At 40.9% G+C, this 25,478-nt stretch overlaps 1 protein-coding gene and 1 long non-coding RNA gene across 2 annotated transcripts; both read left to right on the top strand.

The window, feature by feature from the left end:
- The first annotated feature begins 215 nt into the window (after nt 1-215).
- Nucleotides 216-5,959, top strand: LOC121068697. Its single transcript, XR_005819039.1, has 2 exons — nt 216-1,545; nt 5,855-5,959. It is a non-coding gene; the product is annotated as an uncharacterized LOC121068697 (long non-coding RNA).
- Nucleotides 5,960-12,188: 6,229 nt separating this feature from the next.
- Nucleotides 12,189-20,230, top strand: C3H2orf73 (chromosome 3 C2orf73 homolog). Its single transcript, XM_040552601.1, is given in 4 exon segments — nt 12,189-12,263; nt 17,254-17,409; nt 18,443-18,482; nt 18,485-20,230. Coding segments are annotated over 4 exon segments (408 nt in total). The 3' UTR covers nt 18,622-20,230.
- The last annotated feature ends 5,248 nt before the right edge of the window (nt 20,231-25,478 follow it).

Raw genomic sequence — 25,478 nt, 5'->3', positions numbered from 1 at the left:
GTGAACAGATACAGTGTCATTAGGGTCCTGAAACATAGTTATCCCTCCCTAAGCACCTCCAGCTCCTTCTCTGAAGCCCCTGCTAAATCTGTCTCTGAGCATATCCTACAGCCTTTTGCAAGGCGGCTGGCTTACCAACAAAGTGGAAGCCTAGTGTCCCACCTCATTATCATTCTGTCTTTTCTTCAGGAAACCAGAATGACTAAATCCCTTCATGAGACACTAAGCTTGAAAAATTATTTTATTTTTAACTCCTGGCATAGAGAGAGTACACAGTTTTCTCCATGCGTTCCTACACAGTGCTGATTTCTGTAGTGCTTGCGCTTAAATTTACATAAATAATACACCTGATTCTGCAGGGGGGGAACAACTCTATCATCAGGAGAACTGAAATTTGCCAATGATCAGGTAAGTGACTCCAGTGACAAGTTAAGGTGGTTTTCTTCAGTTGACAATTAAAAATAAACCCAGACCCTCCCATTTCACACCTCCCCTTATTTCTCAGGATTAAGGGAGGGTTGAGAAGGAAGTACTGATACACTTGTCCAGTCACAAGAGGAGTGGATTCTAGGGGAGGCAGTGTAAAACCAAGATCATGTTTCGTGCCACAGTGAAGTGTCCAGTAAGGAACTGGAAGTTGGGACCAGCTATAGAAACATTGCACTGGATGCAATCGGACATTATTTCTTTTTAATTAATTTCTGCTTGGAGCTGAAATAGTTCGAACATGTTTTTTTGTACTCTGATCTTGAGATAAACTGGAATTAGAAATGGTCTGTAGAGGATGTCTTTGCCAGGCTCTGAAGACCCATATAACACTTGAGGAATGTTGAAGCAACTAGATGGTGGAGATACTGTGACCAGAGTGCAGGAAGGTAACCTCACTGATTCCCTTACGAAGTAGTGGTGTAGGTGACCAGCATGAGGAGCTGAAAATGGTCAGGTCAAGCACCACAGCATGTGCAAGATCAAGAAATCAGTATTATCCTAGAGTCCATCCCTAATTGCTGAAGGGGGAGAAACCTAATCTATCAGGGCCATTTATCTCAATCAATATATGTTCCTTCACTCCCCACAGTCCCCATTCAGCAAACATTTCCTCACAGCCAAATGGGAAGCCTTTGCTTAATGCTCAGTATCGAGCTGATCTTCATTTCTGAACTAATTGCTTGTGTGTTTCAGACTGGGGTAAGAAATGGGGATGTGAAGCAGCTGCATGCATATACGAGGGAGAGGAGAGGAGAGGAGAGGAGCAGCCCCCCCGGGGAGCGGGCTGGACTGGAGCCTGTCGGCAGCACAAGTGCAGGTGCCGCCACGCTCGGCTGGTCCCTGTGGCTCGGCCCCTTTTGTCTTGCTGCTTCCCGGCCGGGGTCTCCTAGCAACTGTGCTGACAGCCAGGCTGGGGAGGCACAGACTCAGCACTCGCTGTCTTCAGAGTGTTCATCCCCATCTCCTTCCACTCAAAAGCCCTCTCTGGATCTCTCCAGGCACCATGTGCCAGACCCTGGAGATCTGTGTGCTCGGCAAGGGACCTCCCCACCCGCTGTAAGCGCTGCTCCTCTGCAAGCGCCTAGCTTTAAGCCCCCAGGAACAAAGTGGTCTGGTGGGACTCCCCACCCACTAGCTTCATGTCCACACTGAAGCAGTGTGATGCCAGTATGGGGTGGAGGTCTGCTGTAGTCTGAACATTTCCCGGTTCAGGGTTCCTCATTGTTACCTGAGAGATCCCTTTTTTCAGCGGGGGTGACTGGCAATGCAGGGAGCGATTCAGGTCGTAGCTGAGGGCTGGCAGAGTCAGGAGTTTGGGACAAAAGATATGTAAGGATGTATGGGATTAGGCTTGAGTCTTCAGGGTTCATGGTGCCTGTGTGCATGCACAAAGCAGTTCTGGAAGGCGATGTTTCACCTGACAGATTATTTAGTCTTCTTGAGGAACAGGGAAAATTATCCAGGCTATTGAGACTGTAATGCTTCTGGAAGTTGAGGTGGGCTGGCAGTGTGGTACCGCATGCTGGGCCAGTGTTATATCCTGACTTCACCTGCTTGCTTGGCTTGAGCTGTGAGTGTTATGAAAGGTCTCTGAGAAGTTGTAACTATCTTGGACAAGTGGCAGGATGTGGGAAAGTATCTGTCACTTACAATAACTTTTCTTGGGTGAACTTCGGAAGAATTTTTAGGTTGTAGGCATAGGTCTGGGATCTATTATATTAGGCAGTTTGTAAACAAACAAAAAAAATGAGTAGAAAGAGAAATAGAAGCAGAAGAGAAAATATTTCTCTTCTGAAAAGAAGAGAAATATTTCTCTTCTGAAGAGGAGGCTCAGGGGCGACCTTATCGCTCTCTACAGTTACCTTAAAGGAGGCTGTAGTGAGGTGGGGATTGGTCTGTTCTCCCACATGCCTGGTGACAGGACGAGGGGGAATGGGCGAAAGTTGCGACAGGGGAGTTTTAGGTTGGATGTTAGGAAGTACTTCTTTACCGAAAGGGTTATTAAGCATTGGAACGGGCTGCCCAGGGAGGTGGTGGAGTCACCATCCCTGGAGGTCTTTAAAAGACGTTTAGATGTAGAGCTTAGCGATATGGTTTAGTGGAGTGCTTAGTGTTAGGTCGGAGGTTGGACTCGATGATCTTGAGGTCTCTTCCAACCTAGAAATCTGTGTCTGTGTCTGTGTCTATTTTTTGCCAGAAACCTTATCATTCAGCTAGGTTCTGAGGTCCAAACTCAAAAGCATCATTTTGGGGCCTGTAACTGGGATGTTTTTTTTTTTCCTATGGATATCTTTCTCAAAGGGACTTTCTCCATCAAACCAGCTCTTTTGTACCTTTTTGTACCTTTTTTCTTTTTGTTTGTTTAGCTGCTCACATACTGAATAAATGCTCTCAAAGAGCTTTCAAAAATCTGAAAGATGAGGACATTATATAAATGAATCTTATAAAGTGAGGTACTTCCTGGGAAAGCCTTCTAAAGGAATTTCTTTTTCATTATCAAGTCCCTTCTTACAGGATTAAAAGCTAAGCTCCTTGCTCCTTCATTGCTTCCCCAAATTAGGCTTTCATAAGACCTTTTATGTATTTTTCCAAGTGTCACAGGTCTCAGCTCTTCTGGCAGAAATTGAAATGTTAGCAACACTAGTTATTTCAAACTGATGAACTACATTTGGCTAGGAAAATCTTTGCTGGGAAAGTATAGGAATTTCTCCTTTTCCATGTTTTATTACTGTGCTATACTAAGCGTAGTTGAAAATATTCAGGGTCTTATGTTGAGGAATTTCATCAACTTCAGGTCAGTATGGATTTGCAGAATCACCTTCCTTTGTCTCCCTGAGGTCTTGCCTGCCACCTCTAATACTGGTATTCTGAGAGAGGATTTAGCTTGTAATGGGAAGTTGGGCATGTTAAATCCCCAGTTCTGGCAAGTAGTGGCCCCAGATGAGCAGCATATCTTCTGGAGCTGTTCTTGCTATAACAGGTCTTTCTGATACAGGGCCATGGGAGGAACATGAGGAGGGAGAATGTGATTTATTTTCACTGAGTCTGAGGGCTCAAAGTTGGCATAAAGGCAGACATCCCTTTTGCATTCTGCTCTGTTTGTATACAACTGTAGAACATGGTTGTTTCATAGTAAGCTCCTCTTTTAGCAGACAGGCAGTGAGATGAGTATCGTGTCATAAAGCAAAAACATCTGCTGGAAGGTTAAGGAGAAGATTATTGGCCAAGCTTTTTCCACTTCATTATCTCTGCCTTCATGGAAGACATCACTGCAATCCCAGTGATGTACGCTGGAGCAGAAAGGAGTCTAGAAAGTAGGACCAAATTATCTAGCCTGAGAGCTGGACCTCAGGTCTCAATCACACATCTAGTAACTGCAAGCAGGGAAAAACTTCTATTCAGTAATCTCTGAACATGTGTGGCCACAGTTATGCTAGTGTTTTCTCTTGCCACAGTCTTCTGTAGGGACTTCTGTGCACATTGAGATGGGGAGGAAAGGCAGAACAATGAGTGAAGGGCTGTAAATTCAAGGAAATGTCAGTCTCTTCTAGCTCCTTTTCCTTCTCTGTAAAGGTAGTACAGGTAATGCCTTTATTGCATGCAGGTTGTTATGTAATAATAATTAATGTAATACTATTCTAAACTTCCTGCTTTGCCTCTTCCAATCTACAATTAAGCGGTAAATGAAAGAAAAAAGCAAAGAGAAGAGTAAGTCCAAGAATAATGTGAACACTTGTGTTTATCAAGTTAGATACCTGTCAAATGTATAGAAGCAGGAGTATGCAAGGTTTAGCAGCCTGGGAAATATGGATTATGTAGAAATCATTGATGAATGCTGAGCACGTACACTCAGCAGTTACAAAACATGCACAAGGAAAATGAGTGTTTATGCTGCAAATGGAAACATAGAATTCCTCATGAAAATATCTGAATTCCAGTAAAAAAGACTTTCTTGTAGTCTGTGCCTGGAAAAAATGCCAGTCACTGTTTGATGCTCTCAGAAGTTTCTCATTTAATGAGGTAGTTTCACCCAGTGACAAGACTTCATTATTACTTCATTTAGGACTAAACAAATGGAAAGCAGAATAACAGTTGACCTGGACTTCCTAAAAATAGACTAATTTACAATTTTGTTAGTATGTCTGGTTTTCTATACAAGAAAAACATGGTAGCACAAATCAACATTGATTTAAAAGCAACCGATTGAGTATTCCTAGGTACCATACCAATATATAAATAAAAATAAAAAACTTGTTTCTGATAAGTAAAACTTACCAGAAAAAAAAAAGCCTTTGGTCTTTATGAGAACATTGTTTTAATAATATGAGCTGTATATTCCAGTATCAGTTCTGTTTATTGTTTATTACTGTCATAAAAGTACAATTCACTATTTCCTTGAAATGATTGAACTGGCTGGGTGAGTATTTCATAATGGGGAACTATTTTCTTTTGTAACTTAAGTATTTAATTGCTGCTAATTGGTTTCTATTGAAAAGGAGATGAGGATAGGATCAAAATGATAGATTACAGAAAAAAAAGTATGGAAAAGATGATGGTAATTGCATATTATTGGTGTGTAAATAATATGATTAGACATGCCATTAAAGGGATAGTATAAAGGAAAAGGAATAGGAAACTAAGAAGAGAAAGTTTGGGATGAGTTACAGAGAGGCTATGGAGGGATGCTGGGAAAGATTAATAAGATAAGTTGAAAGAAACCTCTGGCAGGCACGACCAGAAAACTAGTATTTGATGAGCCACTGGAGACCTCTACTAATCAGTGTCCAAAGTAGCTGATAAGAATCTTTGAAACCTTTGAAAATAGCTGTTAACAAGTCATTGCTACTTGAGAGAGAGATGGCAACAAAATGGCCAAATAACAAAACAACAACAACACCACAAAAAAAAAAAAGAACTAAATCAGGAATAAAGCACTAAACACTGTTTTTAAAATATTTAAAATAGGCAGTCTGGCCCAGGAATTTGGATAACTTTTGTACCTTCAGGATCAAATAGTAGAGTGAATGAGTCATATTCTTAATTTAAAAGAACCAAGATATTATCCCTTTCACTGCAACTTTCAACTGACCTTGATGACTCAGGACAAGTGGACCAAAAGTAGTATGGCTGAGAACAGGATCTACTCTTTGGCATTTACTCAGACTTAAACCCGGATTGTACCAGAATAACTGCACCAAAACCTTACTCTGGATTCAGAGAAGTGGATAATACTGTATATAGCCTACTGACTTGTTAACCAATGTATTTTTTCTTTTGCTTGGTGTAAATGCATTAAACTATTATCAATGAGTAGAGTACATGTACTGGTATAAAAATTTCTGCCTTGTCTGCTTTTGTCTTTCAGCTCAAATACTTGCAGAATGTTTGATATTGACATGCCAGAGCTATGCACAAGAATTGTCAACAGGGGCTTTGTATCTCTCCCAGATAAACATTGCTTGTGTTCATATGTGCTGCAGTAATCTCAAACCACAGTATGCAGCGTTTGTTAGTTTCAGCGTAAGGTTGCTGAATGAGCAAATACACTATAGAGAAACAAAAGACACTGAGACAAAACACATATGGACAATTTGTGTTTCCTGTTTCCATAGATATGTATATGACATGAGATAACCATATTAAAAAAAAAAAAAAAGGTAAACATCTGAATGAGACCAACTGTAGAGCAACTGAGAATTAAGTTTTAGTGATCTGCACAAGTCAATCTGCTGACTCTAGATACCACAATATCTGTGCTCTTTGATTTACTTGTTGTCCTACAGTTAGTGGCCAGTCATGAAGAGGTATGTTAGACAAAGTATTAGTAAAGCCAGCCAGGGCGGGTTCAATGACTCTTGACTTATTTTAGATCAAAGTTGCTTGAACTTTATTTTGTTCTATGTTTTAGTTATAAAACATAAGAAGAAAACTAGTTCTTAAATGGGTGTCTGGGTAGAATTTATTTACAAGAAAAATACCCTTATGTCTTTAAAATGTGGTTTCAGTAGTACTGAGTTCTGGCTTTCTGTTCAGAAATCATTTTTCCACCTATCTAATAAATAAAAAATAAATTTTACAAGGCAAATTCTTTTTCCCCAACTGAAGCCACCAATACTGTACTCCTGTCAGAAACTTAACAGTGGAAGATGATGCTCACAGCATCATTAACTATGTAAGAATACAGCATTTAGATCAACCAGGTTCTGAGGAAAGGGTAAGTAATTCAGATGCTTAAGATGAACAGGTGGACAGCTAAGCTCTGATCCTCAGTGTGTGAGACTACAATGAGCGAATGTTAGCAGACAGAGCAAGAGAGTCAGTTATTGCTTTCTAGCTAGCTAGTTTCAGTATGTCACTCCTATTTGAAACCTCTCTGCTTTGTATTTACAGATCTTGATATAGCTCAACTATTACCTTTCTTCCTTGGAACTTAACTATAAAGGGTTTTGATTAAATGCAATAGGAATGTCTGAGTGAAAACCACCACTTTATAATGAACATTCTTTTCAGGTTCTCTTTTCTGGATTCACATTTTGAAAAAATATTTTGGAACTTTGCAAAATATAAAAATAATACCAGTCTCTCTATTAGTCATATTTCTGGATTGGTTTAGCTGAAGGATTGTCACTTTGAGTTAATTTTGGTGTGCCTAGCTTCTCTGAAAAAAGGACATCACTTGTAGGTCTGAGTATGAGCTTTTGCTGTGGCATGTTGCATTCTTTTCCTCTCTGCCCCAAAAGAAATGACTACGATTTTTGCTACTCTATAAAAATTAATCTAGGTAACTGTATAGTTCTTCAGTGTCATGGCTGCAAAAAGGATATAGAAAAGCAGTTTAAAACAGATCACACAATTGTTATTTGCATATATGTAGAAGCCCCAGGAAGATCTGTGCCTCACTCATGTGGAATACCTGAAGAGATAACCATGCAATGCAGGAGGGAAGAAGAGGAAATGAGTTTGGGACCTCGTGTAGCCACAGAATTTATTTGCTTAGAAAGCTAGTATTAGGTATTGGAATGGGCTTAGCAGTAGTGGCAGGAGAACTGATGTTCTGAGGAGACTCTGTAGAAATGCTGTAATAGTAACAGCTTGGTGTTTAGCTGTGTATGTGGAATTTTGTCTTTCTTCTGATTTTAAAGCATTATTGGTAGCCAGCTGAGGAGTTCCATGTGTATTATTATACTCCGCCAAAGGACAGAGCACCCAAAAAGCTGATCTTCAGAAACCGGTCTGTGAGTTAGTCCTTTCAGCTAAGTTCAGAAGTCAGCAACGGTCTTCACATGGAAGAGGTGAGAATCCTCACAAAGTTTTAAACAGTATTAGATAACGTTATCTGACTGGATTGCACTTTGTACACCATCCAATCGTTGCTATCTGATTAACAGATTTATAAGTGGTATTTTTTTTCAAAATACTATTTATGGGGAGCACCTGACTGGAGATAGGATTTTTGTCTCCTTTTAACAGTGTGTTAAGAATTATCCCCTGATATCACCAGAGGTGTTTCCTTCTGACTATCTGCCATCCTGAGAAAATAGCTATAAAAACTGAATGCCTCTGCTAGCAGAGTTCAGCTGTTAAATAATTCTGATATAAACAATGCTTCCTCTGGTATATAAAACACAAATCTTTTAGTTATTACATGAGGAAATACTTCTATTTTTAAAAACACGCATCTGGTAGCTGTAAGATTCTAAAAACCACCATGTTTTTGAGAGAGCTTTACTGAATTCTGCTGAGTTTTGGTGTCAGAGGACAGCTGCTGGCAGCATCCCCTTTTAGCTGACTGAATGTCCTGCTACCCAGGTGTTTGCTTGTAGGTGCTGCACTGCATTTTTTGCAGCCCAAGACAAATGCAGTGTTAGTGCAGGGCTGTCTGACTAGGGCTCAAGGCAAGCAGAATAAATTCTCTTGTCCTTTTTCCCAGCCATCCCTGAAGCAAATTAATGAAAGCAGGTCTAGACCAATTTTTTAAGAACTGCTCAGACAGGCTCGCTCTCTTGCTGGTGTTTTGTCAGCATAATGATAGGGATTTTATTCTCTGCAAGGAGGGCATTTGTGAATCTGTCTTCCCTAGAATCAGTCTTACATGAGGAGGAAAGAAGCATCCAAAAGCACATCTGGCCAGGAGAGCTGAAATGGTAAACATTTCCCTTTACCTATGTGATAGCACACTGTTAGCAGGACGTCAACTCAAACTGCCGCTACTGCGATTTCCATCACTTACGTTTGTAAGAAGAATTTGCTGGAGAGCAGCTGCAATTCTGCGTTTCTTGACTCCATGCCTATTTATTCTGAGGGGGCAAGTGGCTGATGAGCCAACACCCTCACTGAACATGCTAGGATCAAATGAGACTACTGCTGTCACTAAATGGTATTCCACAAGAGTGCTGTGGCAAGCACTTGAAGACCAATGTCTTATGGCTGAACTGCATTGTCTTGAACTAAAAAAACCTGTCACATGAATTTCTATTTTAATACCAGAAAACACTTTGAAATGCAACAGGTTATGTTGTTTAATAACCCAGTGTATTTTCTCAAGTAGCAGAGCCTGATACACTTGAAATGAGAACAATACAACTGTGATGCTCTGAGATGTTCAGCTTCTGTGGGCTAACAGGAAGCTTAGATATTTCGAGCCCAGAGAGAGGGGCTCCTGAGTTGGCAGAGTAATCTGAGAAATTAAGGGAGTAGGGCAGTGATTATACAGTGCTAAAAATCTTAAGAAAAAAAAGCGCACACAAACTTGACAATTATAATAATTAGGAAAATAAGATAGAAGGGGATATCCCCCTTAGCAGAGGGATAATTTCTTGTCTACTCTGTCTGCATTATGGAGGATGTGCTGCTTGCTCAGGGCTCTTTCTCCTCAGTAATTGGTGAAGTAGATTCATTCTGCAAGAGACAACAAAGCCAGAAGTAAAGGCAGTGCTGACTGGCTAAGCAGATTTTGGGGCTCCAACGTCTCTGGCAGCAAAGAAAAGACAACGGCACTTGAAGATTATTTTTTTTCCATTACAGCAAGAACTAGCCAACTGCAGGCTTTCTTTCTTCCAAGGTGTGCATGAAATGAGAATGGCAGTTGCTGGCTTCTGTGCTAGCTGGGGAGAACATACGATGTCATATCACAGGCAGTAATCTTTCAGCAAATCAGTACTCTTGATTCTTCATGGGAGTTCTGTCCAAGTGTTAGTGTATAGGAGTGAAGAAAAAAGCTAGAAACAATACTTAAATCATATGAAGATGTCTTTTAATACAGCACAGTATCATGTGGCATTAAGAGATCAAGTGGCTGTTGTTATAACCTAACTGCTGCAAGTTTTTTGTGTAGGCCACTTCACATCAAATCCATAGTCAAATGTTATATAAGAAATAATGTTTTAAGATGTCCTGTGTGTTGCTAAGTTTGTGTGGTGGAAGATGAAAAAGCCACCATGACAGTGAGAAAAACGAAAGAGCTACTTTCAGACTTATTCTTTCTGTAGCGTAAGATAGAGGTATTCTGGAGGTGAGAGGTGAAATTAGAATGACTTAAGTGCCATGGTTATGTGTACCTTTACCTGAAGCATCCTGAAGCCTGTGACACTTTGCCAAGCATCATGTTGTGCTACTTGGTGACCTAAATGTGTGCTGATCACAAGTAACGTGTGCCCTTGTGGTAGAAGTCTTTCAGGCTCTTCTAGGAGGGATCTTGGCACTCTTGTCTGTCCGATGTTGGCCATGTGTCAAGGCAGATGGAAACAGCCTGTCACAGAACGCTGTGATCACCACCCATGTCCAAGGAAGAAGAATGCTCTGAATTGCAAGCCCTTCCCCTTGGCAACACCAGGTCATTGGTCCTAATATGACCCTGCTTTTTTCCGTGGCTTTGATAGGTGATTTTAGCTTTATGGGAGCCCTTAAATAGACTTTGCTTTTATCACTGGAGACTGCAGACTGTACTAAAGTGGTAGTGCTGGAGCCCCAACTGGGAGTCTTGTGGAAAGGTTCCATAGAAGGACAGATTTCCATTAGGAAAATGAAGATACTCAGTTTTATTATGAAAAAAAAAATTCAACTGAAAAAAAGCAACTACACGTTTCATGGCTGGATCCTGGTCCATGCTCCATCTATTGGTGTGAAGCAGCTTGAGCAGCCATGCTCTTCATGGCATGGGCTCTGGGCAGTGCAGACTTACTGTAGTGGCTCCTATGTAACTTCATTTCCAACCCGCCCCGCCGTCGGCATGGCAGGGGCAAAGGTTTCTGGCAGATCCTGATGATTTTCAGCTACTCTGACAGCAGACGGGGGCTGCAGAGAAGTGGTACAATCTTCTCTAAGTTGTACCCTGAGACATGACTGTGGAGGAGACCCGGGACTGAGGACAAGTAAAGGGCACCCTTGTGCCCTTTGCCCCCTCAGCTGCAGTTGAGCAATGCTTAATGCAGCTGAATGTCTGGTCCTCCCAGACAGATACAATAACCAGTCTGTGAGAATATTCATACCAATTAAATCTTACCATCAAGTCATTCTGTTCCATCATTCTACTTAATTAGCCATGGTCTTTGGCATTTCAGCAATGTTATGCCATGCCAAAAAATGAAAGTATTCTTTGTGTGGTACACACCCAACAACTGCCTGTCGGTCAGCTAGAGTCAGATCAACAAATATTTCTCCTGCACTGGAGTAGTATCTGCTGGAAATCATAATCACCCACTTCTGGTTTTTCAAACCAAAGTGAGTTAAAGGTCATTCTCTTTTCATCTGGCAGTCAGCTTTTGTTATTTGAAAAGCAGCCTGGTTTCTCATCAGCTCTCTGGTGGATTTTGTGTGACTCACAACAGTTTGTATTCACAAATAAAACAGTTCCTCAAGTGTTATTTGGTAATACAGCCTTTCTGTTTATGAAAGATAAATGCAGGAAGACTAAAAAAACAACCTCAAATTAACTACTAGTTAGCAGGCAGCAGCAGTGAATCAGAGCTACTACCTAGATCTTGTCTGCAGCAGGTGTCACTGACATTGTAAATGTATATTAGATGAAGGTCTGACTTCATTTAATTTTCTGTGATTGAAAACTTTGAAAACCAGGCTGATCGTCATACCCTGCTTTAAGGGGGAAAAAAAAAAGCCTGATTTGGCTACCTGTGCTCTAAATGAGTAGAATTTTATTTTTCCTTTCAGTTGAGGAGCTCTTGTCAGTGTGGCTGAAGAGGACTACGGCCTGCAGGGCCCAGCCTGGAAGAGCTCTGGCAGTGAGGGGATGCATTAGGAATGAGTTCTCAAAGCAGTGTAAGGGTTAGTTCCCTTATAGCCACTGATGTTGAGATGAATTTTCACTGCCAGTGGGAAAGGGGCTACCAACCCACCATTTGACAAGAAATCAGTTAAATCAGTGGAAATATAACCTATTTTAATAGCACCACCACAGATCTGTGCTATGCCATCTGAGGCGTTTGTCAGATGTGACAAGGCACTCAGCCTATTTTTGTCACGCAGCATATCCTTTTTCCTATTTTACTTGGGGCTAAGTCCCATCCTTAGATATGAGCTCACTCCTCTTTCACTTACATGGAAATGTTGGGTGAGTGCTAAAAGGTAGAATTTGGCTGTGATCTGAATAGATGACATCTGTAATCTTGGAGATCAGGGACTCAAAGGACACAAACAGGTGCTGATAAACATCTAGCCTGCATAGATGCATTTGTAAATCAGACATGGTGCTTGTCTGCATCTTAAAGCGCCTAGATATGTTTGAAAATTTGTCTGTGAGAGACTTGGTTAGTCATGCAGTAAGTCCATACAGAGGTGGGAATTGAATCTATTTCTCCCATATAAAACTTTAATCATAGTAATAGTCTTCCTCTCACCCCAGAGTTCCCTTGATGAGTTCTGTCTGCTATCCATTACAGCTGGAATGTGCTTCTGCTTACTTGTCCTCCATGTGAAAGCCTGTCTCTTGCTATCATCCATAGCAGAACCCAGGGTATAATTTAAGTTATCAATGCTAACAGTAGTCCTATCACTAGCAGGCTTCCACCATGCACATGAACCTGTCTTTATTGAAAGTGACAGAAAAATGCCCATTTACCTCCACACAGCTACATGTTCATTTTCACTTTGTGGGTCTGATCCTGGGATGCAAAAGGCCTCTGTGCAAAGTAACTCCAAAACACATTAGTATATCACAAATATGAGTGTATTTACTGTCTTCAAAGCAGGCCTCTCCTGTCTTTTTACTTGGACTTGCAGTTCTTTAGGAAGTTAATGGCCTTTGTTCCCCTTCACTGTTCTTTGCTGTATGAGCCCAGCAAACAGTTTGATCCAGACTTGTCTTGCATTCCCCACAGGAATCTCTCCTGATCTGTCAAGCTCCATATCAGCCACATAGGATCAACAAAAATCCTCTTGATTTTAACTCGTGATGCAGGCCTTCAGCCATTGCAACTTCATTGAGATAGACAGGCCTTAGGTCTGTGGTCAAATATGCACAATTAAACCTTTCCCCTCACTTTTCTTGCTGAGACTGCCAATGTGTGGAGATTTTCTGGAGTCCCAGGGGTGATTAGCAGCTGGCACAGCCTTACTGTGCAAGTAGTTTTGAGATTCAGCTGCTCTTGCATTAAGCTGAGCAACATCAATGATGCATGAAACAGCTTTGTACAGAGAAGGAACCAAGCTTGGTCAGGGTGCAGTGTGGCTAAAACAAGCTGTCACCATGCAGAGTTTCTTTTGCTTGGTGGGGTGTGTAAATATCTTTCCTACCCTTTACACAGGGCTCTAGAGATCTTCTCTTCATTAATAAATTTAAATCCAAATAATGAAGCACTTTGGCTGATTGATGGGGTTGTTGTGCACACACCCAGACTATGTCATTTCCAATCAAAAGGAAAACGATTGTTTCCATATGTTGGCACGTTTGTGATCTTGGTGTTGAGCCAGTTGTCTGGCTGCGATCAGGCAGCAGCATCTAACAGTGATGGAAGATTATACCTTGGAAGTAGGGTGCTAACTGGCTGTATTCCTTAAAAGGATATAAACACTGCACACTTACCCAGGATGTAATTTATGGTTCCAGTATGTTTTGACTTTACATAGATGAAAAAATAGTCCTTTTGTGTGTGTGTATATGCATAAAAATTCCTTTCTCCTCACCCCCCCTCCCCAAAAAGGAATCCAATAAAAAAATAGCTGATGCTGTTTTGTGTGCTAACTGTGGGCTATTGCCTGCTGACACTTAAAAGAATTCACTCTTTTTTCTTTTTAACCCAATTCATAATAGGTATTTTAACAGCTAGTTGACAGCAGACTCTCTGGCAGTAATTTATATTCTAGAAATAATTTGGTTCTTTCTCTGACATCTTGTTTTGTTAAGTTGCTCAGCTGGAATGCAGTTTCTTTGAACAGGTTTTTAGAGATGCCCTACACCTACCAAATCCATCTTTTTGTGTGTGTGAAGTGTCAAACTAGTTGCATATCGCTCCGCAAATGGATGAATACTAATTTCAAACTGTAGAGATGAGATTCCCCCATGCTAAGGCCATGCTGACTCCTGCTGCAGCAAGCACAGGTGTGTACCCTGGGGAGATGGTAAGCTAAAAACTCCTGGAGAGGGTGTTTTTAACATACAAAGAAGCCACCAGTTTAAAGCATTCTGCAAGCACCCCAGCAGCCTACAGCTTTCTTAACCATCTTCACTGGAGCAAAGCTGCCTGATTATGATCCAGCCAGTGAAGCAAAGATCAGTGCTCCCTTCCTGAAGCGTCCACACCAGCAGTACAAAATGTGCAGGGAATGCTGCATAGGTAGTGTGTGACCCCGTTTGAAAAAAGCACAGGCAGGTTTTGAGAGAGGCACAGATTTTTGTGTCATAGCCAGGTCAAGCCTTTTGAATGGTCTCAGTATGAAGTTCTTAAAAAACAACCAACCAACCAATCTTTCACTGTAAATTATGAACAACTGTCAAGTTTTTAATTCTGAAAAAAAAACCAAAAAACAAAAAACCACCACCAACAAAAACCTTTTGAACTGTAATAGATAGCAGACAGAATCATTCAAATCAGTGCTTTCCTCCTCATTCAAGGCTCGTGTACATATGGAATGAAATGACAGGATGCAGAAAGACAAGGATGTGTGTTTCTTCCTCAGGTGACTTGCACTGTTGTGAAAAGAAAGCAGAAAGACCAATTTGTTTTTCCTCTTTTCAGTCAAGTGCACACTTTTTTTAGTTATTTATTGGATTATTATTCTTACTCATATTATTATCATATTTATTTTTATTTGAAAGCCTTATAGTAAGGCTTTCTACTAGAATACTTATATATTATGAGTAGACTTCTGATGCCTAAAATTCTACTGAGAAATAGGAACTATTATCTTTTTATAGAAGATTAATTTGCAAAACTAACGTAATGAAATGTATTAGGATAGATAATGTATTCAGTAGCTTACAAAACTTATTGTTTTGACTAATTTATTTAGCAAATAGTTTTGATCTTCCATGCAGGTGTTCAATACTGAGGAAAAAGTCCTCACTCCTTTTCTGTGAACCATATGCACACTTAAAATTTCAACAATTGCATTATTCACATGCTTTTTTGAGCAATTCAGATTCTACCTTGTCTCTAAAGAATGATATCTCCATGCAGCAAATGCACAGTTTGTGGAATTGATAGCAGTATTGTACTCACAGTGACTAGCATGATTGATATGAATCTGCTTACCTCTGTTTTCTAATATGAAACCTGGCAACTAGAATTTCCATCTGATTTGATTTTTCAGACTTATAAAATCTTTCTCAGTGGTGTTTTTAGATTCAGTTATTAAACACTGCTATCAGGAATTTAATAGGCATTTTATAGTTCTTTTAAAATAAATGCTTCCTTCTAGATGCATGTAAAGGAGAGTTCATTCTCAATGTGTACCATTCCTGCACAGGAAGGTGGAGCTACCCCCAGGTATTCTTTAAAAAGCTACCAATTGGTGTGCTTGATGACCAGCACAATCTGTAGGAACTTCAGAACTTAGTTTTCCACTTCCAAACTGTAACTAAGTATTACTATTCCTCCTCTGTAGCTAGTGAAACCAAGATGTAGGCTTTTATATGTAATTGCCCAAGGTTTCTCCAGACTTGCAGAGCAGAGCATGGGTGGCCCAAAACTGCTGGTACTTTCCACTTCAGCATAACTATCTTAAAGCAGTGTATTTCTTGATACTAGCTGTATGCTGATATAGCAAGCTGCGCCACGTTGATTACAGCCTCACAGGGACAGCCAGTTTGCAAAAGGACTGGGAGACAGATTTCACGCACTGGTCTGCGCGCTCGCCCCCTCGCAGCCTGCTATGCCTGGCATCCAATGCTTAAGCGCAGGCTGCCAGTTACGCTGACCTTGAGAACTCACACTGTTGACCTCTGTTTCCTTGTCTCCTCAGTGGCATATCTTATTTCCTCTACTATTACTGTAACAAAGGATTTTAAGTTATCAGACTTAAGTACCTGATCTGGCCTACGCTGCTATATGAGGCCCATCAACCACTATTTCTGTATGATGGTGCATGTTACCAAAATAAATGCCCTTAAATTAGCTGGTTCGATTACTAGAAGCAGTCTAACTGTAGCAGCAGAGAGTTTGCTGTAGGCCAATTAAGTTTATTTTATGGTTTTCTGAGAAAATGTGTGGTCTTTTGATTTTTTTTTTCATAGTTAATAATAGATACCTCAATGTACTCATGAATTGTCATACATATATCCTGTCAAGAATGGGACCTTTTGGCAGGTACAGATCCTGGTCCAACAGCAGAATAGCATCTCTTCATATGCTGCCTGTTGTATTATAGGGGTGTCAACTGTAAACTTACCCTATTTCAGTGGTGCTCCAGCATTCAGGGCTTATTTGAGAGTTGTGTGTACCAGTGATTCTGACAACTTAGACCTGCTGCTGCTGTGCAAATGGAAGTGCAGTGACGTACATTTCAATAGTGACTATCAAGACAGCCTGACCCACTTGAAACACTTTAAGCAGCCCTACTTTTCAGAAAGCTTTGAGCACTTGTCTCCCAGTGCATCTGGCCTTATGCCATGTTCTAAGCTGAAAATTCAAAATTTCTGGTCATTTTAGACAATTTAGTAAGAGTTATTTAAACTGTGTGTGACGTTTGTTTTCTTCATTCTCTCGTACCTGGATGTGTCCTGGGTCAGTGTTATGGGTCAGTCTGTGTTCCATTGAATGTTAACAACGAAAATTATTCATGTTTATTTAGAAGGCGATACTGTTCTGTTGCTGGATGAAGAATTGCCTGAAATTGCCTGAATTGCTCATAAAGGTATAGTGGTAACTGGTACTGAATCATTGATGGTGCAGTTTCTAAACTGTCCTGCAGAGGGGGCAGGTAACATGAAGAGGTAAAAGGTTCATGGGAAGAAGGGTACGACCGTTAGAGATATGCATGCACCTGCCAAATGATCCGACAGTCCTTTTCTGCCCTACACTTCAGAAGTGGTCACACTGACATGCATTTCCAAAACCTTCACATCTGGCCTTCATCCTCACTCCAGCAAAACCACTGCTCTGGAGCCACTGCAGCAGTGCTGCCCCTCAGCAAAACCTGGAGTTGCCATGGCATGTGCAAGCCTGGCTGAGAATCCAGCTCACTGTGGCTGCTTCCCCTTTTGGTAACTGTTAGGGTTTCACTTGTCTGTTAACGTGCTTCAGCACTTCAAGAAAAGCAGCTGTCACTTATCTTTGGCGCAGCACATAGTGTGTTTTGTGGGCTACATTGGAGCATGTAGTACAGGCATTCCCTAACAATATTAAATTTTCAGTTCCACTTGCAACTCCTATAGCACCCAACAGTCTTGCAGATATTTTACAGCAACAGACCTCCTTTAGCCATCAGTATGATGCCAGGGAATCTGCTAATGAACCCATCTGAGGAAAGGTAAGACAATGTGCATCCTGTATGATTAATAGCATCCAGGAAGGCGGAGGAGTGCATTTATCCCAGAACTTCCGACTGTCAGTTTAATACTGAGATCTGTTGTCAGATGCTTTACATTTGCTAGCAGTTAATATTAATGGCACGCTCTTTTGTAGTACTTGTACGTGCTCCATTTTGTGCTCGTGTATATTGTAGCACCCAGGCTTCCTGTAGTTTTGATAAACAATAACCTAATGATAAATCACATGATTTGGATTTCTAAAGACTGTGTTTATGCTCTGACTTCATTGAACCTGACTGTCCTTGCATGCAGAAAAGCTGGAATGAGTAAGATGAGAACAAGGGCTAATGTGCAAGGGTCTGTTCTGATACAGACCTTTAACTTTTGCCAGGCCTTGGGATGTATGTATGTATGGTTATGCATTTCTTACAGATCAACAACTTGCTATAAATAGGGGACTAATCCATAGAGTCGGGTGGTCTTCAGGAAGATACAAAATACAGAATTCAGTTGTCAAAAATATTTTGAGAATTGCAGGCTCTGTTTGTTTTCACTTCTGTTCATTTGGAAAAAAAAATACCTCGTGTGTCTCTGATGAGCAGAATCATTCGGGATGCAGTCATAAATCTCCTGGCCTACAAAAGCAGCAGTTCAGAATTGTATCCATAGCAACCCATGTAGCAAGAAGTGAAATCTGATATGAATAGACTCGTACAGAAGAGCCGTATGCAAGTCACACACTCTCTGAGGCAGAGTGGTAGAACCAGAGAAAATAAGATGCATTTTCTTTTACTTGTTGCTTCTTTCCAAGTATTCCTGCCGTGCCCCATTTCATGAATAAAATGGGCTGACAAGCCATCTATTATTCCATTGCCTTCAGCTATTCGGACCTAGTCCAATGGCCAATAGAGATGCCGAGAAACAAGCGTAAGCTTTGCCAGCGCTTGAGCTAATAAATGAACTCAGCTCACAGCTGCATCTACAAGCTGCTTATGTTCCCCTGGTTAATGTCAACCTTGTTTCCCTTTCCAGCGACATGGAGCTTTTGTGTGTGCAGAGATAAAACCAGCAAGTGGTCGATAGTTCCTAAGGGAACAGAAATATTCCTGAGTGCTGGAGGGTCATGTTCAGTAGAACGGCCAAAAACAGAGAAAGGAAACTCAGTGAAAAGCCGAGTGACCTCACCCAGTCTCTTCCTGCAGAATTCCTAGGAGACACTAGGCTCTGAAAATCACTTATCAAAACCAGACGTCAGAGAAATAGCCAAGGCATACCCCAGAATTCCTGTGAGAGGACACAAAAGTTCAGGCATTTCTCAGACAACTGAAGTGGATGTCTATCCTGTTGGGGAGGAGCCCTCTATATCCTACAGTGAAATGCCCTTCAATTGATGAGTTACCCCCTGTAGATGAAAACATGCAGATGCTGATACCACCATCAGCAACTGAAACAAGAAGAGCCTGGAGTCACTGTGCAGGCCAGCGCATTTGCTTATTCTAATATCAACAACACCAAACACAAGCTGACACCACTGAACTGCTGGAGGGAACACAATACTTCTTTGACATAGTAACAGCTGCACCATGCTTTGATGTTTCTAGAAAACTTTATGTTCATCAAAACTTTCTTTTTGAGTCGTGGAATTTTGCTCCTTCTTTGGAGCATCAGCATCCTGATTCCTTCTAAACATTTGACAAGATTAATTTTAGGTTAGTTAACGCTTTCAGAGCTGCTGGTTAAAAGTAGAAGTCACTGTGATTCCTGAAATGATACTTCATTTTTCAAACCAGTTATACTTTTCCTTTTATTTTTTGGCTTGTTCCTAGGTGTTTTACATATATGATTTTGGAGTACTCTGCCTCTTTGGATGCTACAGCATGGAATGTCATTTCGCATGCCGTGTCGTGTCAGCTTGTGATAAATGGAACCCATTGTTTTTTCTATAGGAAACAATGACAGCCAAAAGGGACAATTTGCTGCCGTCCACAGGAATGCAAAAATAGTATGCCACTGCTCTCTGTAGCTAATGAAGAGAAAGCATTGGAGCAAGCCCTTTGGAGGGGGAAGATTTTGTGTAAGATTAGTCTTTTAAATAATACATTTTTTTCATATTAGAGCACATTAAATGAGAAAACGGCTAATTTACTGTAGGTTCTTCCTCCACCCTAGAAGAAAACAACTGTTCAAGGGACTGAAAGAGAAGTTTTATTAAGAATATTTCTCCACTATTTTTTCCTGCACTTTTAATTGGTATTCCCAACAGATTTTTCCCTGCATTCTTTTGTCAGGGAGACTCAAAATCGTAACTCAAAAATTTAGCTTGCAGCCTTTCATAAAACAAGCAAGAGTAAGTTACTACCTGCACTGCTCAGACTGGCTCCTCTTACAAGCTGGAGTTCATGTATGCACTTTGCTGCAGAGAGAGGAATGAAAAATCAACTATCAGCTTTCTACGTTAAGACAGACATTATTGTGCTAACAGTATGTAATCCTACTATGCTTGCATCTTTTACAGGTTTTCCTCTTAAAGACTAATAGGAAAATGGAAAAATAATCTTTGAAAATGTTGGTGAAAACTGTTTGAGATAATGTTTGCTTAGTACTTTAGATCCCCTGTGTTGTAGCCAAAACTAAAACAAACCTATACAACATGCTGCGATAATTTTTCGTCAGTAAACAGAAAAATGTACAAAACTTCTCTAACTTAGCCATCAGTTGTACAAACTCAGCTTCCATTGGTATCAATGAAAACTGCACTTGTTTACGAGCTGCGTCTCTTCAGTGTCCACCATCATGGCCATATTAATAACAAACTGACATTTGAAGGTACAGCTTTTGCCAAGAGGATCCTCTCTGTATCTATTACTGTATAGAGGGGATTTTCCTGATCCTGCTTGTTAAAGCTTTTCATTTCTTATGAACTGTAAGTTTTAAAATAACTTGATACACTGTGGTGGGGAGGAGTGGTGGTAAGAGACAGGGTAAAACCAGTATGAACTAAAACACTCTGTACAACACCAACACAGATACTAGGCATGAGTAGCCAATCCTGAAATGAATTACAGCCTTTTGGGACATCTCATATATTTTAAATAAACTTTCAGTGCCAGACTTCAGAGGTCAGCATAGTAGGATATTAATATGTCAGTATACCTAGGAGAATCTCTAAGAAGTTCCGTTCTTCCTGCAGACAGAGAACACAGTTAGGTTGTTTCAGGCACTTAGTTAAACAGTTGATCAGGTAAGGAAGGGGAGAACCGCTCTACATCCCTAGCCATTTTGCATAGTTTCTCTGGATGGAATTTTTCACATGAAGTAGCAGAAGCCCAGCATTGTATTTAACTGTATATTTATATAACATGCACACAAATCCTAAAACCATGTTAATTTACTGTTACGTTTTACAAAAGACAGATGTCCTTTTAAGACAATATGTCTTAAAAGATCAAAATGCCAAAATTAAAATCAATGGAAGAACAAGCTAGCATGATAGAATTTTGCCATTGCATCTAAATAAAGACTTTTCAGCCTCACCAATGCCCAGAGCATCTTCACTAAACAACTTTATTGCTTCAGAAACACATGAACCTTGATCGTGCACTACTTAATAGTAGTGCTGCACAATGTCAACTGTTTTCCAAAATAAAACTGTATTGATACATTTCTCTCTTATTTGGAGCTTCCTAGAGGTTCTGTCAATGCCATCTCACCTTTCTGAGTAAATTAATTCTGTATTCTCCAAATAGAGCAAATACAGGTGTAGGTGTACAGGTATTACTACTTCAAATAGTGAAGAAATGTATGTTACGAGATAAGGGGGCATGTTCATGACAATCAAATCAGAAAATGTATTGCCCCAGGAAAACCATTGGGCAAGGTGTACTGAGGCTGTATAATGTCTCTCATTAAAGTAAAAGCAACGTCAATGTCACTCAAAAAAAAAAATGTTGGACAATTAACCTGTGTCATCAAAAGAGTCTGAAGGACCCTGCGATCTTAAATTTGAAAATGAGATAGAATCAGCAGGTGCCATGGACAAGCTTAGAATTAGGTTTCTTTCATAACGACGAGTGTAATTTTAAAATGGTCAGCAGTTAGGGCTGTCCGTATTCTAATAGAAGTGGCCAGACTGCCTAAATCCTTCCTAGTATAACTGGTTTTTACTCGTGAGTAACATTGCTACTCACAGCTTGCATGAGTAAATGTTTCCAGGCTCTGATTCATATTTCCTAAAAGTGCACGTTACATAGTTTAATTCATCCCCAGTAATCAGACTATAAATACACAGCCCTATACTATGCTGGTGTACCTGCGCTTTCATCTTTTTGATGACTTCTCCATATCAGACCTACTTTTTGTAGGCACTTCCTTTATGCTGAGCTTCTCTGGTGGATTTTTGTAACCGTACTGGTTCCTTGATTGTGCCTTGATTACTGCTCTGAGGTATTCGCTGTGCTAGGTTTGATAGAAGGCTACACAGAAGTTGGCCATAAACAGTTACTTGCTCCTTGTGCATCACCAGTAAGCTGTTGTGTTCCTCCAGCCTTGGAAGCAGTCTTCTCGGGTCATTCCCTGCCAGCAGGTCCAGAAGGAACCTGCAAGGGAGTAATTTTGTAAGAGAACTGAAGCTGAACGCTCCTAAGCCTTCCCTCTCAGATGTAGGCATGAGTGTGGGCTGTTACTAGGAAATAAACACAACGTAGAAAGATCTTGATTTCTATGTCTTTTCTTTTCCTTTCTTTTTTTTTTTTTTTAAATTAAGAGGTCTTGTGAGCCAGAGATTAAAAAAAATCTTTGAAATGTGCTGGCAGTTTTACAATGGATACTAAAAACAGAGGTTCTGGGTGTTGCTATCTAGAACGTGCACTTGAATCTTCAAAGTGTTTACTGACTTTTTGTGACATTTGGTTGTGCTCTTAGGAGCTCAGTCATGAGAAATTCCTTCAGAAGCTATGCTGCCCAGTGTGTCTGGTTCATTGATCTGAGAGCTAAAGAATCCTTCTAGGCAACAGTGAGAGGATAAAAGCAGTTAATGTTTTCACAGGTCAGCAGCCCAACCTACAGTCAACCATTCTGTCACGGTGAGGAGGTGCAGATTATCTCCCTGCACCAAAAAAGGCTTCTACCACAACATGAGAGATTTCATTCATGGGAGGGGCTGGACAGTGTCCACACTGCTCTTCTCCCTGGGGTCTGAGTGGAGCCTGGGCTTGTCTTGCGCAGCTTCCGTGAGGTAAAATGAGGGAAGTGAGCAAGTGTTGGCCTGGCATTCAGCTTTAACTCTGCTGCACTCTTTTGTTCCCAGGTCTTTAATGTTACTTTTGTGTCTGAATGTTTGTGTGGCTACCTAGGCCTGGGGAAGTGTAGCTACCTAAGTCAGGCATGGGTGTAGGACAATGTTAAAAAAATAATAAAAAGTTTAAGGAGAATTGGTAACTGCATTTACTGCTTCTACTTCCTTTCTCCCTGAACATCCTCTAAAGTGAAATTCAGTGTGGAGAGGAGCATACAATCCAGCTGGGCCAACTGCAATCTGCATTGCCTGACTTTCAGGAACTAGACAGGCTGTGCTGTCTTCTCTGGTGACGGTGTCATGGGCCTCATTAGCAGAGTAACTGTACAGAATGTGTATTGTACTGTCTTATCTTTCAGGCCCTAAGAGAATTCTGCGCTGCTAGGGATGCATTAGCAGCCTTTGCAATCCTACTTAGAAGTGTTCTTGCACTAATATAGACTACCCGCCTCTCTCCTGGTTTAGGTGATGGAAAGCTTCATAATCTTGCAGTGAGCTCAGCCTACAGTTGGTACAGTCCAGCACAAAATGACGAAGCTTGATAACTGAGGCTTCCTGCAGTTCCTAGCTCGCGTTTGCTCAGTCACACAGCTTCCTTCCCAGGCAAAGAGATGCTCTTGTCAATGAGGTGTCAGTGTTTTTCTCCACAGTACTTTTAAATATTTAAATGTAACAGGGGCTTTCGGGGAGGTGATTTTTTTTCTATCTCTAGAGAGATGGTTCAGTGTGGTGGGTAGCAGGTAGGTATGTAGGTAGATGTGTGCACCTTTGTGACATGAGTTGCCAGTCTCTCCCCGTATCTGGATGAGCAGAGGTCTCTTAAGCTGGAAGTTCTTGAAAAGAAAAATGGGAGATGACTCTATGGTTGTGCAGGAAACCCCCTAAGCTGAAGGCAGCATTACTCAAGCTTTTTGCATTTGCACCACGGAAGGAGAACAGTGAATGATTTAGCCATATTATTGTTTCTATAGCACTGATTTCACAGAACTTGTAACATTGAACCTATGTGGTCGGGCTAGTGAACTTCTGAAACCTCTTACAATTAATGAATAGTTGTAATTGCAATAGACTGATCTGTCACTAGTCAGCCCAAGATGTTTTGTGTTGCACTCTGCTGACAGGTGCTTCACAAGGATGCGGCTGCTTCCAGTCCATTGGCTAGTTCATCCATTCTCTTTCTGTAATACGAGTGCCAAAACAGGTGAAATCCATAACCTCATGGCTTCTTGCCAGACTTTGTCCGATCATATGTTGGAATGATATCCTGCCTTAGGCTGTGATTCATACCTCCACAGCACTGAGTCTGTTTTCAAGGTGGGCAGGCTGCTATTTACATCTAATCATGTGTAAGCAAGGTAAAGCTCTACGATTAGATGCAAATAGTAGTTGTAATGGTATCCTCACTTGTGAAGAGCAGTGAAGCAGCCAGAGATATGAGTATTCAAGCATTCTGTTGTGCTGTCATTTTGCATGCCAGCTTAAGCAGTAATAAACTCATATTTCTGTGACATGTGGCATTATCTGTGTGCATTGTGGCAGTGGATGGTCAGCATGTCTAATAAAGCAGCAACTACTGGTAGGAACAGTGAAGTTTAGAATTGAAATCACTTGTAATGTACTGTCAAGTCTCTTCCAGCCAATCTTTAGTTACAGGCTGAGGCTGAAGTCAGTGGAAATGCTGCCATAGGCTTTAATCGGAGTTGTATCAGGCCCTGTAGTGGCACTTTATGTTCTAATTGTCTCTGAGGACTGTGGCTTTCATCTAGTTGCAAGTTAATGAAATTGCAAAGTCAGTAGTTCCAGCCTAACAAAAGGAATGGAGCCTCGGTTTAATACACATCTCTCATTCGTAGTAAGTAATGGGAGCAGGACAAAACTGCGATCTTTGTCAAAGGACACAGCCCTGCCATTGCATTTCTTTGGCACAAATCATTGGGGATTAAGCTGTGACCCATGGAAGTTCCTACTAGAACTCTTCTATGAATGCAATTGCTGTCACTGCACATGGGAGGGGAAGTGGTTTGTGCAACTACAGAGTATCTGAAACACTGCGGTTCTAACCATCGGTGAAAGTGGGGAATGTCTGACAGGAGTGAGTAAACACCAAATGTAATGGCTAATGAACCTATTAGGGTCAAAATGTGTAATGTTTATTCTAGGAGATCATCCAGTTGAGTGCTGGTAACCTGGTCAGTGTCCTGACCAAGATTTTATTTAAACTTAACAGTACGATGTATTGGGAGTTCTGTGGGCTCGCTAGAATCCCTTCTGAGAACAGCTCAATGCAGTTGTGCCTTCCCTCTGCCTCCAATCCTCCTCGACTTGTCTTGTAAGAATGACATTCTTCACTGGGAAAGCTATTTGTCAGTACTGGAGGGGAGTTGTGAGAGCCATGCGATTATTAAATGATACTCATCTGTATTTGTTAAATTGTTAATGACAGAAGAACCTGCGGCTTACAGAAGCCAAGAAGCAGTTAACAAGCTGCCTGGGGCTTAGGTAAGGTGAGTATTGCACACAGGTTTGGCACTGATCTCCTCATTCTTGTTCCCTTTAATCTTTTCCTGGTACTTCATCCGTTGACTAGACTGTCTGTAAACAGCTCTGGACAGAGCAATGTCTCTGAAGGTAGTGTGTGCACCATCTTTCTTATAAGGGAGCACTGGTGTCTGTTGCTCTGTGCTGTTTTGCAGATAATAATACAGAGAAAATAGATGTTTTCTCACTCATTAAAACGTTAGTAAACAGCAAGGTAGAATGTGGGCAAGCGGCATG

The sequence above is a fragment of the Cygnus olor genome, chromosome 3 (assembly GCF_009769625.2).
Source record: "Cygnus olor isolate bCygOlo1 chromosome 3, bCygOlo1.pri.v2, whole genome shotgun sequence".
In the NCBI taxonomy this organism is placed as follows: domain Eukaryota; kingdom Metazoa; phylum Chordata; class Aves; order Anseriformes; family Anatidae; genus Cygnus; species Cygnus olor.
The sequence above is the reverse complement of the archived record's forward strand: the minus strand, read 5'-3'. Positions and strand labels throughout refer to the sequence as shown.